The sequence below is a fragment of the Glandiceps talaboti genome, chromosome 14 (genome assembly GCF_964340395.1).
Source record: "Glandiceps talaboti chromosome 14, keGlaTala1.1, whole genome shotgun sequence".
NCBI lineage: Eukaryota > Metazoa > Hemichordata > Enteropneusta > Spengelidae > Glandiceps > Glandiceps talaboti.
This window is the reverse complement of record NC_135562.1, coordinates 4422154-4441964: the sequence shown is the minus strand read 5'-3', so window position 1 is coordinate 4441964 and position 19811 is coordinate 4422154. Positions and strand designations below refer to the sequence as shown.

Here is a 19811-nt window from a genome sequence, read left to right as displayed (position 1 = left end):
AGTCTTAGCTTTTGGTGATATTTGTTTGATATTTGTTGATTAAATAAGCTTGGGGTACTCCTCCTTATTAATAACCAGAATTCTGGTGAACTTTAGGACTATTTTACGGGGCACCCTTACGTAGTTTCAGCTTGATGTTGTATGGTTCAACATGGTTGATGTGCTGAAGATCATTCAGACTCAGAAATAGAGGAAAATGGTCAAAACGCGACACGGCGGTGGCGCCGATCTTGACGAATCTACAGATTTCCTCTCACTTAATCGGAGGCGGACACGAAGGAGCAGCGATTACCGCGACGAACTTGCAGTAAGTTATAAATATTCGATACGAAATTTTGATGTTATTGTTCGTCCACTATCAACACCGTGTTTGCGGAAGTGAAATCGGCAAAGTTCAGTGTCCAGGGACTTATCACCGACATGTTGTGTCTTCCAAAAGTTGACGTTGAGTTCAATAATGATCGTGTATTGATATTCTATTTAGTCTTTCCCTATAAATCATATTTCTAATGCTTTGATTGTATTTTTGTCGGTACAACACGATCGAGCTACTTGATTTGCATGATATATTACATTGTGTATTAACTGAGGGCGCCATTCCCAGGACTGCTAGTCATTACGACTCGCCGGTGTCACACGTTCTCTGCGTTGTGGTCAGGCAGCTAGTAGTAGTAGCGTAGACGGGACACTTTTGTCAAAATAATTGAACTTACGAAGAAAAATCTTGTCCGTTCTTGCTTACGACGACGAACGTGAAAAAGTCACTGGTTGTCTGATAAACTGAAGTAATATCCAATGGCCTTGACATAGATGTATGCAGACGTCACCAGTATGTGTACGTGTTGGCAGCACATATCGAACGTCCTGTTCTATAAAAAGCTGCAACAATACCAACATTATTTCATTTTGACGAAGTATTTTCATTAATTTAAAAGAAAAAAATATTTAGCCATTATACATATTACAAATATTACACCATTGTACCAGCAACTTAGAAAAAATAAACCTGCCAAGGCCCAATTCTTGAGTGAAAAAACAAGTAGGACCTTAGTACTAATATTGCCTATTTATGTTCATTCATAGACGTGTAGGGTCTATGGCTGTTCATTCCAGCGAGACCATTTCCAGGATTATTATGTTACTTTTGGCATATGCATACATGATACAATGGTGGTGGTTGAGGTGGGAATGGTATGGAAAGTGTGGTATGGGAATTTAGTATTTTAATGTCACTGAAGCAATGCTAGCAGTGGTACACTTAAATTTATATATATACAGCAGAAAAAGAGCTACATCATATACCGATTTATTTTATACATATAATTATAGTAAAAAAAAAACTTCTTTGTTCATTGTATTGTTTAGGATATTGAAGATGAAAATTCCAGGGATATAGAAACATTCACCAAGAAGACTCCAAGGTATGTTCTCCTTTTATTTAATTTATTATTAATGAATCTTGTTTCCTTTTCTCAATTAATTAGGTATTTATATATATAAATTCAGAATGTTCTCCTGAAAGCTTACATGGTATGGTCTTAGGGCCAGTGAGTGTGCCGTCTTAGCCAATTTGACGCATCACTGACGCACACAATTTCTTGTGACGCTTCAAAATTTGGTGTTCCGCTATCGCTTACTGTGTGGTGACTCACTCACAAGAAATGCCAGTTTTCGCATTTTGACTCAAAACAACACTATTTGGCTAACATTAGAAGGGACACACTGCTCAGGGCTGCATATACTGTACCTCAGAAGGTTTTTCTCACTTTAATACTTATTAAATAATTGTATTTTTGCATACAGATCACAACAAAAGAAAAATGATCATTCGTATATGAATGGTACAAATGAACCAAGAAGGAGTAGTCGGCAACGAAAACCCCTTTATGGTACTTACAATGCAAGTCTCTTAGGTAAGTCTTCTTTTACTGTATAAAATTATTGAAATGTAGGTAGAAAGTATATTTTAGCTTTAATTGTGATTGGTCAAAAGTTTACTATATTGAGCTGTTTGTCTAGATTGTGATTGGCCAATGATAACCTTTGCATAATTAGTGCAGAATCTGATTGGTCAGAACTATACCCTAATTAGCATATTTTTTTCTATTGTGATGATAAACTTAGTTTATCATCACAATAGTTATGAATGTTTCATTTATGCTAAAATTCTGAGGTCTTGTCATTTTAATGATAAATAATTTCATAACTATTGACTAGAGAATGAAAATTGAGTAATTTTCACCGTGAAATGATGGATACTGTGATGTGTTTTATCAACAGGTGAGATATCATTATCAGGTGCTGTGGATGTCATGCCACATATGATGAGAGGACAAAAACAAGAATCTAAAATGAAGAGAGAAGACAACACAGAAGAATCTGAGTCAGATTCTGAATCTGAATCTGAAACAGATGAAGAAGAAAGGAGAAGAAGAGAAATAGAAGAGGAGGTAAGTGGAGGTTAATACATAGGTCAAAGGTTAATACATAGGTCAACGGTTATCCATAATTCCATAATTAAAGTGGCACAAGCTGAGTTTTATCAGTTTATTTGCTTACATGAAAATATTTACATAAAACGTTAATTTACAATACTGACTTGAGAAAGAAAAGAAAAATGCATTTTCAAACATTCACATTTTTAAATACTGCATTTTATCAATAGAGATGTAGCCCAGTACACAATTATTACACATGTACATGTATAGAAAGTGTCAGTCGGGGTGTGGGGTGGGGGATGGGAGGAAGATGGGGTATCACTGCATGTGTCTGTCTAAGAATCTGCATGTGCTGGGGTGTATCACGGTACGTGTGGGTGTTAATGGCATACAAAACATTAAGCCCATTAATGGCAATAGTACTGTGGATGGCTAGTGTGGGAAAATCGGATGACTAGGATGTGGGTAAGGGGTATCAAGACAAAATAATCATTGATGACTTTCATTATCTGCAAATCAAATAAAACAAATTGTATTTATTGTCTGTTTCTGTAGTGTAGAATTAAAGTGAAATAAAAGATAAGTCACTTACTTGTACAGTTCAACATCAGTTGTACTAGTTGTAACCTACTTGAAACTGATGGTATTGTTAAGTTAACTCTGAGTAAGATTTCTTAGGATCAATTTACTCCTGGGTGCAAAATGTTCCTAAAATGTAATACTTAGGAGCAAAGTAAAATAATATATATAAAATTTTAATTCTTATCAATATTTGTTGTGACAAATATCATATTTATCTGTTGGATAAAAATAATCATCAATGCTGTTGAATAACAATAATGCAAACAAAAAGATTCCCATTATCATGGAAATAGTCAATATGGAAGAGAGCTTCAAAAGTTGTCTGTCAAATGCAGCTAAATTTGAATTTTCACCTGTTAATTGCCAGTAAATTTAGAATGTCACCTGCTGAATGCAGGTATTTACAATAATTCATGTGCATTGGACCATTTGTCACCTTCAAATACCAGTTATTAACAGCAGCTTTCTAGGCTGTATTGATAGAGCATACATGTAACAATATTCGTGTGTTTTCTGTTTGATAGGAGTTCCTGGCCTTAGACATGTACTCACGAGTAAAACGAAAACGACCACCCCCTAAAGAACGTAATGTGTATGGTGTACCCATAAATGATGGACAGAATGAAGAAACAGCAGATTCCGATGATTCCGATGATAGCGATAGCAGTGAAGGTGAAGAGTGTTTCTGTTCTTCAGTCAGTCAGTCAGTCAGTCAGAGAAATGCAATGTTTCTTAAAGTGGCCATATGGATGAGGATTGGGTGGTTTTTTATTTTTAATTTATAAAACAATTTTATCATGGCTTCCTATGTGAAAAATCAATGTGCAACAACATAGACCAAGTCCTTGTTTGTAACTCAATACTTGGCATATGTTGTTTCACATAGATTTTTCAAGTAGGAAACCATGGTAAAATTGTGTTGTAAATTAAAAATCCAAAATAAATACCCAATTCCTCATTTATATGGCCACATATTTCCATTTATATCACTTCCAGGGTTTGAATTTTGCTGTGGTAGTGACCCTTGAGTTTTAGTTCTGGTCTACCAATTCAATTTGCAGCAGTGAAATTTGCAAATGTAATGAATATAACAATAGTAACATTGATAGTGACTTAAAATTGACCACCTATGTACCTTGTTGTTGACCACCTAAATCTAAAACCAGGGGTCTACATGGACCACTTTATGAAAAAATATTGATTTCAAACTGAGTTTTCTTGCCACAGTTTACTAATGATAGGGATAGTAGTACTGTTAAAGTTGACAAGTGTTGTGCATTATGGGTAATCAATACTTTTTGCATGTTTTTTCTTTCCCTCAGAGAGTTCTTCGGAAGAGAGACCAAGGCAGAAGTATTTCCTTCGTGAGAAGAAGTCAGCACCTCAGAGATTTATAATTCAACCTGAGGGTATGTGTCCATCAAAACATAGTTTTCTCCCACATTACTGCTCATTTCATGTGTGTGATTTTATGTGAGATGATTTAATCTAATCTAATCTAATGTAATCTAATCTAATAATAATAATTTATAATGTGCCAAACTCCAGAACCATGGTACTGTTGAAGGGCCCGAAAAAGGGTCAAGCTTTTTTTCACCGTGTATGTCTTCAGTTTCTTCATAAAAGTGTTCAGATTTGATGATTGTTGTATGTCCTATGATTAGTCTTCACCTTTATGCTCCCCATAAACAACTTTGGTCTTCTTCTGACTCACGCATCCTAAAGACACATTTATCACTAAGAAACTCGGCGACTGACACTGCTCCTTCAATTTGGAACAGTATTCCCCACAGTTTTCATCACTCTCACTCTAAATCTTCCTTCCACTCTGCCCATAAAACTGACCAATTTCAATCTAAACTCTCGCTCACTTACACAGTTCTCTCTACATCCTTCCATGTTTTCAATTGTTTCTCTGTATCCTTTCATTTTGTTAGTATTTTGTCTGCACCTGGAGCTCTTCAGAAAACAGGCGCAGAATAAATTCGCTTGTATTATTATTAATCCCCAAATCTTGCATGTCATGCGTACCAGAGAAAACATTGACTTAGAGAAATTTCACTTTGCTTGATATGTTTTCTCAGCCGGACAACGAAGAAAGAAGAATCCAAGTTTGTTTGATTCACCGTCTAAGACACTCAGGAAGCATTATCAAGGACCTATGACACCAATGAGAAGTCCAAGCCTCAAAAGGTACAATTTCAAGTTAATAAACTGTTATAGAGCCTGAAGAGGTAAATTATTGCCATGATGATAGGCCTTGTAGAGTCTCAAGCAGTGAAATATCACATTGCTAGAGCTATGTAGAGTAAAATATGTTATCACGTTAACCGTAAGACAAAATCACTTTATTTCAAAAGGGGAATGCCACTCCCGGAAATAGAGAGACATTTTCATAAACTATAGGTTTTAGGATTTTCATGATGTTACATCACCTACTTGCAATTTTAGAGATACATCAAATTGATTTTGTGACTTTCTAGGGTATCTGTATGCTATTGCATCATGGGAGTCAGCAGAAATAATGTATTCAAGTTTCACACTGAATATTCCGGAGTCTTGGGTGCCTGTGCCCTAAAAGTGTAAAACAGTTCTCATGACAAGGAATGGTATATATGTGAAATATGTTTATGTTGTTTATGTTTATGTTTATGTTTATCAGAATCAGAAGACGACATGCTACTCACAATAGCTCATCTACAAGTTCATCGTCTTCAGACTCCTCAGATGATGAAAGACGATTTGAACGTAGGAAAGCCAAGAGTATGGCTAGAGCAAGAATGAGATGTCTTCCAATGAATCTGTTACCAGAAGATGTAGCCCAGTCTGGTTTGTTGAAAGACCGTACTAAGATTGGTACAAGTTTAGCAGATGTAGATCCTATGACCATTGACAGATCTGTAAGTTGTAAATCATAACCACTTTTTATCCAGGGTTTAATAGCTCTTATAACAAAAGATGAAATAAATGTTATTGACTGTATATTTGTGCAATAGGTAATGTCACCTTTGATACACAGTTTTCAAATACATGTACTAGTAATGTATTTACATGTACAATGGTCTTCCTAGATTTTTTTCTTCACAGAAACGCTAGGAGATCAATCACACCATGCATGTATATACAGTATGTGTTCCAGTCTGTGGCCAGGCACAGTGCATTTTGGATAGAGTTGTTGGAGTATTATTTTCAGTTGAGGATGCTCAAAACTGACAAGTATTTTGCCCCTCAAGTCATTACTTTGTTCATGGAGAATACTGTATATTTGTATGTGAAAGTTAATTTCATGTTTTTTATAGATAAAATATTGTTGCTTACAGTTAAGGTTGTTGCACAGGCTATTTTTCATCCCCATTCTTTACTTAGTAAAAATGTCATAACTTTGTTAAAAATGAAGGTATTGAATCCATATTTTCACAGTTTGTTCTTTATATATTCAACATATCAGCAAAAACATTAAAATATTGTTTGTTTATGTTATGATGAAATTTGATACGTGTGTATATTAATGTCATATTTTTCATATTTTTCAATTTTTACAAGGCAAATGTTGTTGTTTTTTCTTGTTTTTTTCACCGCTGTCATCATAAATAAAAATGTCTAATTCGTATGGTACAACTTTGCTGAAATATAATTCCATTTGGTTGCTATTATCTGTCAATCTTAATTTCCTGACTTCGAGTAGCAATATTTTATGTCCAATGTAAACCAAGAGTCCAAAAACATTAATTTTCACTTTCATCTATTTGTGTTTTAGGTTACATTTGAGACTGTTGGTGGTCTTGGTAGACACATCCAAGCTTTGAAAGAAATGGTCGTCTTTCCATTACTTTACCCAGAGGTGTTTGAAAGATTTAAAATCACGCCACCTAGAGGTGTACTATTCCATGGACCACCAGGCACTGGGAAAACACTGGTAGCCAGAGCACTGGCTAATGAGTGTAGCAGAGAGGATAAAAGAGTGTCATTCTTCATGAGGAAAGGAGCTGATTGCCTCAGTAAATGGGTGGGAGAGTCAGAAAGACAGCTCAGGTTACTCTTTGACCAAGTAAGTTATTTGTGTATTGAATATTATACATCTTTTAATTAACTGTATTCTGACTCTAAACTTATCTTAGGGTATGTCGCTGAAACACAGGCTCTTAAATCAGCATTAATATGCACTATTTTCAAGTGTTTGTTATAACTTTAGGTTTTATAAAGACACTCTTTACCATTTGCCATGGTCTGAGAGTCCTTGTAAGAGAGAGAGAGGGAGGGGGGGGGGGGGTATAATTTAAGTTGTTTCCTGATTTCCAGATTCCTGACAATTTTAGTTAACATGCAGTGTCTCAGTTTAATGGCTGTGAAAAATTTGGTAGATTTTACCTGTATTGTACCATTCTGAACAAGAAAACTGATGACAGTATTAAATATGTGACTTAACCCAGGGATTTAAAAGGTGAAATACTTTTTACAAGGTTTCATAATCAGTCAAATATAGTCTTTCCTTTGATTGCAGACCTACACCATGCACCCTTCTATCATACTTTACCTGAATAGTATGCATTGCTCTAAACAAGAAACTGTTACTCACAAACTCTTGACAGCTGTAGTTATATGTGTACTGTTGTATTAAAACTAAAGTAGCTCTCACTAAGTTTCACAGTAGAATAATCAGTCAAGTACTTTTTTATCTTTGATTTCAGGCCTATACTATGCGTCCTTCTATCATATTCTTTGATGAGATTGATGGTTTGGCTCCAGTCAGATCGAGTAGACAAGACCAGATCCACAGTTCTATAGTATCTACATTGTTAGCTTTAATGGATGGTTTGGATAATAGAGGTGAAATTGTAGTGATTGGAGCAACCAATAGAATTGACTCTATAGATCCAGCATTGAGAAGACCAGGGAGATTTGACAGAGAGTTTTTGTTTCCACTACCTTCAGCTGATGTAAGTCAAATTTGATAATGATAATGTGAGTGTTATCATCGCCTAATCTCCCCCCCCCCCACCACCACCACCACCACCGCACACCCCATTCATGGTGAAGCAAAGTAGTGTACGCAAGGGTGAGACATTATAAATGACTTTTCTGTATCCACTGTCCATAAAGAAATGCAGCTAAGATATAACTAGCCTCACTTTTATCCTCCTTCAAGCAGATTGTGTATCTATTCAGAAAGGGGAGGAGGCTTAGTGACATGCAAGTCACCATGTTGCCATGCATCTGTACACTACTGTGATAGTCAAAAGAAGATCATAACTGTAGCAAATTTCATAATCATGATTTGTACTGAGTAAAGCTGTATTCTACTTTTTCCCAGGCAAGATTCAGTATACTAAAGATTCATACCAAGGAATGGAGTCCTAAACTATGTGATCCTTTCCTCAAAGAGGTTGCAGAGAGATGTGTTGGTAAGTACAAAATTATGATGCTTTCCTCAAAGAGGTTGCAGAGATGTGTTGGTAAGTACAAAACTATGATGCTTTCCTCAAAGAGGTTGCAGAGAGATGTGTTTGGACCAGTAAGTTCATATGTTTTCAGTGTTGCCCTTACCAGTCAATTGAAAGCTAAAATGAACCCATATCAGTTGTGTTGTTTCAAGATGCCATCAACTCATTTCAATGGACTATGTAATGATACCATATTCTGGTTAGCAGAAAGACAAAAGATGGTATAGTTTGGCCACTAGGGGTGCTGTTCAGAAGCGATCACAAGGGGCCAGATACATACATACATACATACATACATACATACATACATACATACATACATACATACATACATACATACAATCAGTGATTATGATACATATGTACGTATGTACATACATACATACATACATACATACATACATACATACATACATACATACATACATACATACATACATACATACAGACAGATAGACAGACATTTTGCACATGTATACATGATAACAAGAGTATGTGTTGCTCCTTTCAGGGTATGTTGGTGCTGATATCAAAGCTTTATGTACAGAGGCTGCATTGTTAGCTCTTCGGAGACGATATCCACAAATCTATGCTACCAATGAGAAACTTCAACTTGATGTAAACTCCATACAAATGTCAGCCAAGGATTTCTTCCAAGCTACACAAAACATTGTACCGACATCACAACGGTCTGTCACTTCACCTGGACACTCTCTAACACCTATTGTCAGACCACTTCTACAGAATGTCATTAATGAAATTACAGACTCTCTCAATAAACTCTTCCCAGTTGCATTTAGTCAGGGCAGTTCTAATAATTCCCAAGGTAAGGAATAAGTAATATATTATAGCAATGAGTTCCTTTCGACAAGACATTATTATTATATACTATTATTTAATTACAGGTATTTCATTATTTCAAATACAAATACAAAAAAAGAAAGACAGAATAATATTAACAAGTAACTATTGTGTGATAGATGCAAACTGAAACTAGCATTACTTTACCAACACAGATGAATTTGCATTTGAAGACAAATTCTAAATATTATTGTCACTTGTTAACATTAATCTATCGATGGACTTGACCACAATGGGGGGGGGGGGGGGGGGGGGGGGGTCGTCCTAATATAATTTACAAATTACATGTATGCTAATTTTCATACATACTGCCATAATTGGTTGGAACTCAGGTTTACATATTACTGTACCTGCATGTACTTACTCCGGTGACCCTTAACAAAAACATTGACAATGTTAGACTCTCTCACAGTCCTCGGAGCTTCGCTTTACTAAAATCGACGCTAAATGAATAATTTTGTATGTACTGATACCATCTACATAACGTATTCCATCGTACTCGAACAACCTTGTACTGTGCACCCTCATCGACCACATAGAGATGTCTGTTCATTGACGTGTAGTCCGGGGCTTCGCGATAACACGGAGCGTCGCAGTCACACGTCAACGAATGGTTATCTCTATCATGGTCGATGAGGGCACATAGTACAAGGATATTCAAGTACGGTTAATTAGCTGGCATCGGTACATACAAAATAATTCGTTTAGCTTTAATTTTAGTAAAACGAAGCTCCGAGGGCTGTAAGAGAGTCTATGACAATGTCCATGATAGCTCATCACATGTATTTAGACCTGCACAATTTATACGTTGACCAGGCTAGCCATAATAAAATGAGTTATTCATGATACATGTAGTATATGTAAGATTCTACTAATATTTGTGTTGAATTCATTGTTTGCCAGAATCACTGAATTCAAGTGACATGCTCCTTGATGCCTTAGATGAAGATGACAGTGACGATGACAGTGTATGTATCTTTGAAAACCAATCTTCCAGAGGCAGAGGTAGAAGAAGTCTAATGCCTCAGTTCCAAACCACTGAAGCTTCACAAACATTCCTACGGTTTTCTAGGTATGAGTTATTGCAATGTATGAGCATTTCAACTTAGTTAAAAGAACATGGAACTTGATATGTTCATGTACAATGTACAAACCTTCATATCCATCCATGCGAACCCACTCCATTGTCATACAGTGATACCTCCCACCTTCAGCTTCATCTTCATTTCTACCCCCACTGCCCCCAACCCCCACCCTATTGCACACATGGTAAAACTGTAGGTGCCCTCCAGCCAACCCCACAGAACCACACTAAATTGATGTAGTAGTGTGTGTAGTACTGTAAACATAGATAATATCGCCACTTGAAATTTTGCAATTTTAGTGGTTTCAACTAGCTCTCAAAGAATAAACTTTTAACAAGTTCTATGAATACTAAGCCTGGTGCACTATTATGTAAAGGGGGGGGGGGGGTATTTTAGTCACTTCTTATTGTCATACTTATTGTCATGCATTTTTTTCTCGGCAAAATATGCACACACAAAAAAAGTCTTTAGGAAAAGTTTCTATGTGTACTATAAAACAGGATACATTTACATACTGCTCTGATCTTCCCAACTACTGCATTACAAAATTCACTAAAATGCCTACAATTGTTCTTCACTCAGAATAAAATCATGTGTTTTCCTGTTGTCATTCTACAGTTCAGTTTGTCAGTCGCCATCAGCACATCGGCCTCGGTTGTTGATAGCTGGTGAGCCAGGTCAGGGTCAAAGTTCACATCTGGCGCCATCAATACTACACAGTATGGAGAGGTTTCCAGTTTATTGTCTCGACCTGCCTGCATTGTTTGGGGTCAGTGTCAAAACTCCAGAAGAATCGTGTGCTCAGGTAAGATCTGTCCACCTATTCATCTTTTGTAAAGAATAGAAGAGCAGAAAGTGAGCTTTCACCTAACTGAAAACTCTAAACTCTAAACTATTGTTGCAACATGTTGACATGCCATTATTCCAGTTGTTCCCTGTGTCCTTACATTTTTATTTTCGTTCTTTGTCAGCATCAGGAGCTCTTGGGAGAACAAGCACATTATGAATACTCTTTATTATTTATATATATATTTGTAAGCAAATAATGTAGTACAAGTATAAAATCAGTCACAACAACTTTTACCTTTGAATTTTCTAACAGGTGTTCCGTGAAGCGAGACGGACAGCGCCCTCTATCATTTACATGCCTCACATTGAACAGTGGTGGAACGTGATCAACGAGACACTCAGGGCTACTTTCTTAACACTGCTACAAGATCTACCTCCATCGTCTCCAGTACTTCTACTAGCAACAAGTGAATCAAAACACATGCAATTGGATTCTCAGGTATGTGTTCAAAATTGATAATTTCAATTTAATGTAGCATAAAAGATTTATTCAACTTAAAATTATTGTCATGGACAGTCAAAGTCAGTAAGTGTCTGGACACGAAAGGTAAGGATAGCTGTGATGTGTACTAAATGCAGAAGTAAGTCTAGCTGGACTTTTCCTTCACTAAAGTTTTACAACATCATATTTTTATCTACAATCGTAGGTACAGCAATTATTTAATCCAGTAGGAGGTGAAGTCATCAATGTTAGGCTGCCAAATGAAGAAGAAAGAAGAAATTTCTTCCATGATGTGATCATCATTCAAGCTGCAAAACCACCACCAAGAAGAAAACAAGCAGGTAAAATGTGTTTTAAATAACTTTGCCTGATTGTGAGGTAGGCCTGGCCAAGATTGAATTATAGAATTGGAAGTAGGTAAAAAGGCTTTCGTTTCATGAAATTTTAATGTCTGTGGTAATTCGAAATACACAGCTGTGAACATGGACTCCTTACCTTATGTGAAAATCTATGAATATTGATTATACACCTATTGCATATATGTATTTCTGCTGAAACCTATGAGGCTATGTGGCCCACAGCAAACATCTCCAAATGTGGCATACGTTCAAAATGGTGTTCTCTGAAATCGAGCATGATGTATATGTAGGTGATGTGAAATGATGAAATAATGCACCAGAACACAATAAGTGACTTAATATTTCCAGGAGTGGTGTCCCATTTATATAGCCTTAATTCAGTTCAGCAAAATTGTTAATGTATTATTATTTACTTTTATATTATTGTATTGACAGCTGTACGGGTATTGGAAGAACTGCCAGTAGCACCCCAACCAGAGCCAAGAAAACTGAACGACACAGAGCTGCAAAGATTGCATCAACAGGAAGAAATGACAATGAGGGAATTACGTTTGTTTTTACGAAATATTTTAACACGGCTGGCCAGTGACAGAAAGTTCAAGATCTTTACTAGACCTGTAGACCTTGAAGAAGTAAGATACTTTGTTATACCAGATTACTTGCACTGGTGTGTGTGCATACTAGTGGTATTATTACATATATACCAGAGATTACTTGCACTGGTGTGTGAACAGTGACTGTGCATACTATTGTTGTTTGCACTTCAATGCAATACCAAAATCATTAATGCATACCTGTATGCAAATTCGTGCATGATACTTTCATGTTCATGAAATTGCTTAAAAAAGTACAATTGCTTTTGTAGTACAGGCTACGAACGAATGTATGGTGTACAATAACTATAAGATTGTTTTCAACTTTGAATATGAGGAAACCCTTCATGCCATGCCCCTTTGCCAGCTTAGCATGTCAAGGATAGACCATGTTTGTTTTGTTTTGTTTTGTTTTATTTATTTATTTATTATTTTTTTATTTTATTTTTTTGGGGGGGGCAAAATATGCTGTTGTGGATTAACATAGATATATCTATGATATCAGAACTCTATAACGTGTGAGTTACAGTCTTACTCGTGGCGTTTTTAGCTGCACATTCATTGTTTTTACTCATTTGCTCATGAAATTACTGCCTTAGAGAACATCTCAAGCACCTATGCAATACTCTGAATCAAGTCTTTATTAAAAGCTTGTCCATTTTAGGTGTTACATACTTGCCAGACCCCTTACAAAACTCTTTTCAATTGTAGGTTCCAGATTACCTAGATGTCATCAAGACACCAATGGATATGTCGTCCATGATGAAGAAGATAGACTTACATCATTACAACAATGTGAAGGGTTTCCTTGACCACGTTAGATTAATATGCAACAATGCTTTGGAGTATAACCCAGATAGAGATCCTTCAGGTAAGTAAGGGATGCACCAGTTTCTTAAATGTCAGTTGATCTTTACCAGTGTGCCCTCTAATTTAATGATAGCCTACTTTTGTTATTGTGAGTCAAAATGATAAAAAATTGGCATTTCTTGCGAGTCACCACATAGTAAGACTCTAAGAGATAGGGGAACACCAAATTGTGCTTCAGTGGCGTGTCAAATTGGTTTAAAGGGCACACTGACCTTTACCAAGTTTACATTGAAATGATTCAGTACACCATATGGTGTATAAGAGTAAGTCATACATGTATCTCACAAAATTTGAAGAAAAAATACCTGACCCTTTGCAGCTAGTGTAGCTTGAAGTAATATTAACATTATTTGTCTATCTATACAACAACAGATAAGATAATCCGTCATCGTGCTTGTGAACTTCAAGATGTTGCCCAAGCAATAGTGGACAGTGAACTTGATCCAGAGTTTGAAAAGATGTGTGATTCTATTGTGGAGTCAAGAAAGCGGAGAGGTATGGCAAGTTTGTTGACTTTTATTGTTTTCAGTTTTCACTCAATATTCTGAGTTCTGTGTTGTAACTACTGAAGTTACTACAGTGGTAATTGCAGTTTTGGTGCATGAAGATAGACACAGCCTGAAAGTTATTGTTGTGACATGTTGATATGAGCTATTGAATGGACATTGGTTTAAGTACTTGCAGTAGGGTAGCATTTCTTATGACGTCCATGACTTGCAGGATATATTTTTGCAGACTTCGAATGTGTAGGCTATCTTGATTACAGGGTGATTATATCTGCACAGCATAGACACTACAATCACCACATGTCGAGTCTACCACATCAAACGACAATAGTTTCAGTAGACATCTGTCTTTAGTAAACTAACACCATGATTGCCATTGTCGTATTGGCTTGGTGCAGTGTAGACTGAATAGATTCAGTTCTGTGTACATTACTGTCACTTATCATTAATGTATTATTAACAGGAGTGTCAACAACAACTCCGTTCAGTCAATGTTAAGTTTTCACAATCAAGAGTTTTTAGAACTCGAGTTGGTAAGTGTCTAATATGACATGGGATGCAGATTCAAAATTTGCTGTAATTTGGCAAATGAAGCCATTTATGGATTGTGTGCTGTTTTTATCTTGACAGGGTATACTCCAGCTAAAACTGCACCCAACTATTACCATGTGAAACCGTTGGAGAAACCTTCAAACCCAGTACCTTCAACTTCAACAGCTGCAGCAAAAACACATTCCCCACCTACCTTAAAACAAAACAGAAAAGCCAATGGGATGGACATGTATCCTATTTCAGAGGTTTCTGAATATAATCTTTCTGACTATATGTATCACATGGCAAAGCAGAGCAAGAAAAAACCAAAACGACGGATTTCAAAGTGGTCGAGAGGTTTAGTATCAACGAAGAAGAAACCTAGAGCAGCGCCAAAGTCTGATGAAGGTACAGAGAATGAGGTGAATGAACAAGATCAGGACCAGGACACAGAAGAAAGAGACACTGCTAATGAGGAGGAAGGAGAAGGAGTAGAAACAACAACCACTGTACAAAGTAGTCAGAAGAAAAGAAAAAGGAGGAGAAGCTCAGCATGGGCCAAGGGATATGTCCGAAAACCGAAGACATCAAAACGAAAGGTAAAAATCGATGGCCAGGAAACAGAAGAAGAGGATGACAAAGACCAGGATGAAATGAATGTCTCAATGGAAGACGATGGGAATGACCCGGATCAAGATATGGAGGAACATGATGAAATGGATACAGGAAATGAGGATGAGAATATTGATATTATACAAAGGGAACCTCTTCGGAAAAAGCCAAGAAGACGGAGATCAGCCTGGGCTATGGGGAATGCCACAAAGAGAAAACCCACCAAACCTAAACCAAATGTTTACAATGATAATAATGAACAAAAAGAGGTGGAGGATGAAAAAGATACTGAAAACGAAGAAGAAGAAGAAAATAATGTTGACAATGAAGAACAAAAGTGTGATGAAAGTAGGGAAGAGGAAAAGGAGAGTGAAAATGAAAAATGCAGTGACGATGAAAGTATTAAGAGTGGACCAGTGATAAGGTTGAATCGACAGAGATTACATTCTTCTGAAGTTGATGAAAAATCAGAAAAGCAAGATGAGGTACATGATAAAGAGAATGCCAGTGACTGTGGTGTAAGACAGACTAGAAAGCTTAGCACAAGTGACAGCAATAAGTGTGTTGATGCACAAAACAATGTCGATAAGGATAAAGAGGAAATCATGTGTTCAACACCGATTGATAATGGAGAACAGCAGTTACAAGAGTGTGATCCAGTTGAAGTGAGTATATGAAGAGTTGCATACATAGCAGACAAAGATATTTTCACCACTCGAAAATTTTGCCATTTTACAGTCTTCATTTAGTTCTCAAAGTCTCATTTTTACTGATTACCAGACTTGTATGTTATGTTCATGTACAAGAAAGCATTTGGAGACTTTATTTTTGCAATTTTGTTTTCCAGTGATAAAGGTGAAAATAAGTCTATAAGAAAATGTCCGGGTTTAAAGTACATTGTGTATTTTGAAAAATTGACAAGAAGTGACAATTTGAGTTTGTTGTAAGGGACTGTCTGAAATAGTTGTATAAGCTAATAGTTAGTAAAATCTGTTTCGGGAGGGTTTTTACTTTATGTTTGCACTTGATACATGTACAGTTGTACAGTATCTGTTATCATCATCCCTGTTCACAAATACAATTTAAGTTTCATACTTCTAATAGACTAAGTCTTCTTAGGCTTACCAGCACCTACATGTACCTCTCACTTAGTCTACCAACACCTACATGTACCTCTAGTAGAATGCAGTATTTTTACTAAGGTTGGGGAACCCCGGTAACAGAGAGGAAGAATGGGGTAAAAGCTACATAGTTTCCCATACACTCTAACATAATTTTGTTTGGGAACCTGGGTATATGACTGGGGAACCATGGTAGATTTTACCAGCTTACCCATTGAGAGTGGATTTGCATTTACAGGTATATGTAGAATAGTAAATATACCAAATCATATTTGCTAGTATGTCCTCAATAAAAGACACACTTTTGATTAAAAAACTGGATTTTCTATGGATTCATCACCTTTAAAAGGATAGTGAAATACCAAATTTTAATATGTCACAAACAATTACTCTGTGTCAGTTGGTGCATCAGATTGGCGTAGAAGTAAGATAACACACTGGAGTGTGATATGGGGTGGGGGAAGGAAAGTACTACTGGGACATGTTTGCATGTATACTTGCTTTTAAGGGTCTCAAGTCCAACATTGTTGTTGGAAGGGTTGTGTTTGCCCATGTCTTATTAACCCATCCTTCACTCCCAACCGCAATCATACAAAACATATGTTTTACCCAATAGACAAACAAGGAGATCCCGAATCTCACAAAAGAAACAGACCAGACTACAGAAATTGAAGATAAGGATGGACAAGAAAAGGAGAAAAATACTGGCAGTGAGGCAGAAGTGATGGAAGAAGGTAAAACGATGAGTCTTTTTTTTTTTGTCCTTATGGAATTTGACACTTACTGCTACTGATTGTTTTGTATGATTATTAGATATTATGTCCCAAGACTTTTTTGTTGCTTAGTAAAGGAAAATATGAGTGACCAAAAGGGCCATATTACGTTTAAGTCAAAGACAAGCTGTGACAAAGCCTTTAGTTCATAAGAATTTTCCAGCTGATTGAACGAAAAATAGTTGGGAATTATGTACGTAACGTAATTTATAAAAAAATTGGGAAAAGTACGAGTAATATTGTTATACATATTCTGAACACTGCAGAATTATAGAATTATAGACACAAATTGTTTTGTAAATTCCAGGGTGTAAATTCCATATATTTTTTTAGAATACAATGTGCATTCAACTTGGCTTGCATGTGGTGTAATGTGTACTGACTTCACAGCGACTCAGACATACATTCCATATATTTTCTTAGAATACAATGTACATTCAACTTGGCTTGCATGTGGTGTAATGTGTACTGACTTCACTGAGACTCGGACATACAATTTTTTTTTGTACATGTGTCACTGGAAATCTTCCAGACTGCAGATTGAACAAAGGAATCAAATGGTGGGAGTTTAACAATGTTCTATTGTAGGTTCCATCTATTGTATTATGTATCATGTATACTTTTCATGTTAATGAGCAAATTTGATATGTTTATATGATTGTTGTACAGAAAGTGCACCAATGATACGTATGACGAGGGCAAGATCTGCAACACTACAAGGACAAAAAGCCATAGAAATATTACAAGAACCAACCCCACCTCTTGTAGTAGATCATGACAAACTAAAGGTGATTATAAATATATATATTATATTAACTATTTTTAAGGGTACGAAGGTACCTGTATGTTATTGATAAGAACAGTCCCCATAAAGCTGAGTCAGACTCGTGTACAAAGCTTAAAGAAAGGTGATCCTGTATAACACAACACCCCGTTCTGTATCAGATTGTTTTTACCTAATTTTGTCCTTGCTTGAAATCTTTCCTTAGCTCACTTCAGTCAAGCAAACATACCGGTGTGTTTTAGCGGATTCTACTAGTTGAAATATGTTCTATTCATAAGTTACTATTGCTGTACTTCAGTATATGAACATCTTAATATTAGTCTTCATGAGTGTTAAACTGTCGTAAAGGCACATGATTCAGTCCTAGGTTCTCACATTAGTGTTATCTCATCAGTGAACCATACAGATTGGATTGAGATTATCACTTTGTTTAGGACCAAATTTTCTATAGATATGACAGACACCTAAATTTTAGTCCTCTCCCGAACCAAGCCTTTATAACTGATCTTCAAATGAGTTGTTACAATGCTTTATATCTCTTACTAGGATTTTCTGGACTATACAGTTAAGGTGACATGTAATTTTAACATAGAGAACTTAGAAAAACTTCACAGTGTGCTGTGTCAATGTATATATACCCATCGGAAAGACTATGACAAGACAACACTTATTGAGGTAAGTTTCCACCATAGTTTAATCGTGTATATTATTATTCCTATTGAGATAATTGTCTTGATTTGCAGTTATTCCTGACTAGTATTAATTAAGGGAACACCAAATTGAAGGGTCTCTCAAGATATTGCCATGCGTCACGTGTGCATAGGATTAGTTTTGAGGATACACTGCTGTTAAATATAGGTATATTGGCATGTTCTCCATCTATAAAGTATTCTATATTTATAATGGAAACATGGTATTGTTAAGAAGATGGTCAGTCCAAAAAGTTTGCACCAACCTAATGAACACTTTTTTTGGACTTCTACTTTACCAAGTCTTTACTCTATTCCTTAGCATTGTACATATTACTCTCAGACTGGTAATAGAGTCTTCGGTTTACTAAGATAGACATAAACTAAAATTATTGTCACAACAACTTGACACAACAGTGATAAGCTATTGTATGGATGTTGGTATAGTCTCAGTAGGGAGGCATCCAAAGATTTATTGACCGAGTTCCTAAACATGAAATGTACTGTTTTAGTACATTGTACTTCCGATGTTTACGCTATCACCCAATTGTGTAATATACCACATTGAAGAACAGTAGATTTAGCTTGCACCCATCTTAGTAAATTGAAGACTGGATTACCAGATTCGCAATGTTTATCATTGTGTGGAGACGATCCAGCTGAGAGGTGGAGGTTTTATCAAGTATATTTCACCAGCAAAAGTTTAATACATGTCTTTATTTATGTTTCTTTACAGGAGATGTTCACCAAAGTCACAGCTTTCAGCCAACTTTGAAAGTGAATATTGTAAAGTTCGTCAAGGCAGTATTATGAGAAACATTTTCAGACCACATGGCTCGCAAATGCCAACCCCATCTATTGTACAGAAGAAATCTTTTCAATGAATTTTGTTTGAGAAGATGTGTTCAAAACAGGCATGTACAGTCACCATAGCAACCTATTGTATGTACAGTCACCTTGGCAACCTATCTGATTATAATTAACAGCAGGAGTAGAGGCTTCATTTTTAGAATTTTAGAAGAAGCCCTTAATACATTCATTCCAAGACACAAATGTGGTTGAGCAAAGAGGTAGGTTTTACGGTAACAAGTCAACTGTGTTCATTTACTTCTGACGTGTTTAGAGTTTGGTATGTAAAACATTTGTAATGCATAGAAACCCATGCAGGTTCATATTGACTTCGAGGACTGACTGTCCAAACACAGGTTAATTCCCCAAATTTCTGCTGTGACTGTTTTCAATTATTATTTTTGTAAGTCATAACAGATATCTTTG

The 19811-nt window shown here is 36.2% G+C and overlaps 1 protein-coding gene across 1 annotated transcript; it reads left to right on the top strand.

Annotated features, from left to right (window-relative positions):
* The first annotated feature begins 196 nt into the window (after positions 1-196).
* LOC144445845 (ATPase family AAA domain-containing protein 2-like) lies at positions 197-19400 on the top strand. Its single transcript, XM_078135487.1, has 24 exons — positions 197-307; positions 1366-1421; positions 1804-1913; positions 2281-2450; positions 3545-3699; positions 4347-4429; positions 5105-5213; positions 5689-5920; positions 6778-7068; positions 7709-7957; positions 8332-8422; positions 8973-9287; positions 10226-10394; positions 11026-11212; positions 11510-11695; positions 11904-12039; positions 12493-12689; positions 13362-13521; positions 13893-14015; positions 14657-15834; positions 16907-17024; positions 17733-17851; positions 18394-18522; positions 19273-19400. Exons 1-24 carry the CDS (start codon positions 197-199, stop codon positions 19309-19311), a joined length of 4713 nt encoding a protein of 1570 aa, XP_077991613.1. The 3' UTR covers positions 19312-19400.
* Positions 19401-19811: the final 411 nt, after the last annotated feature.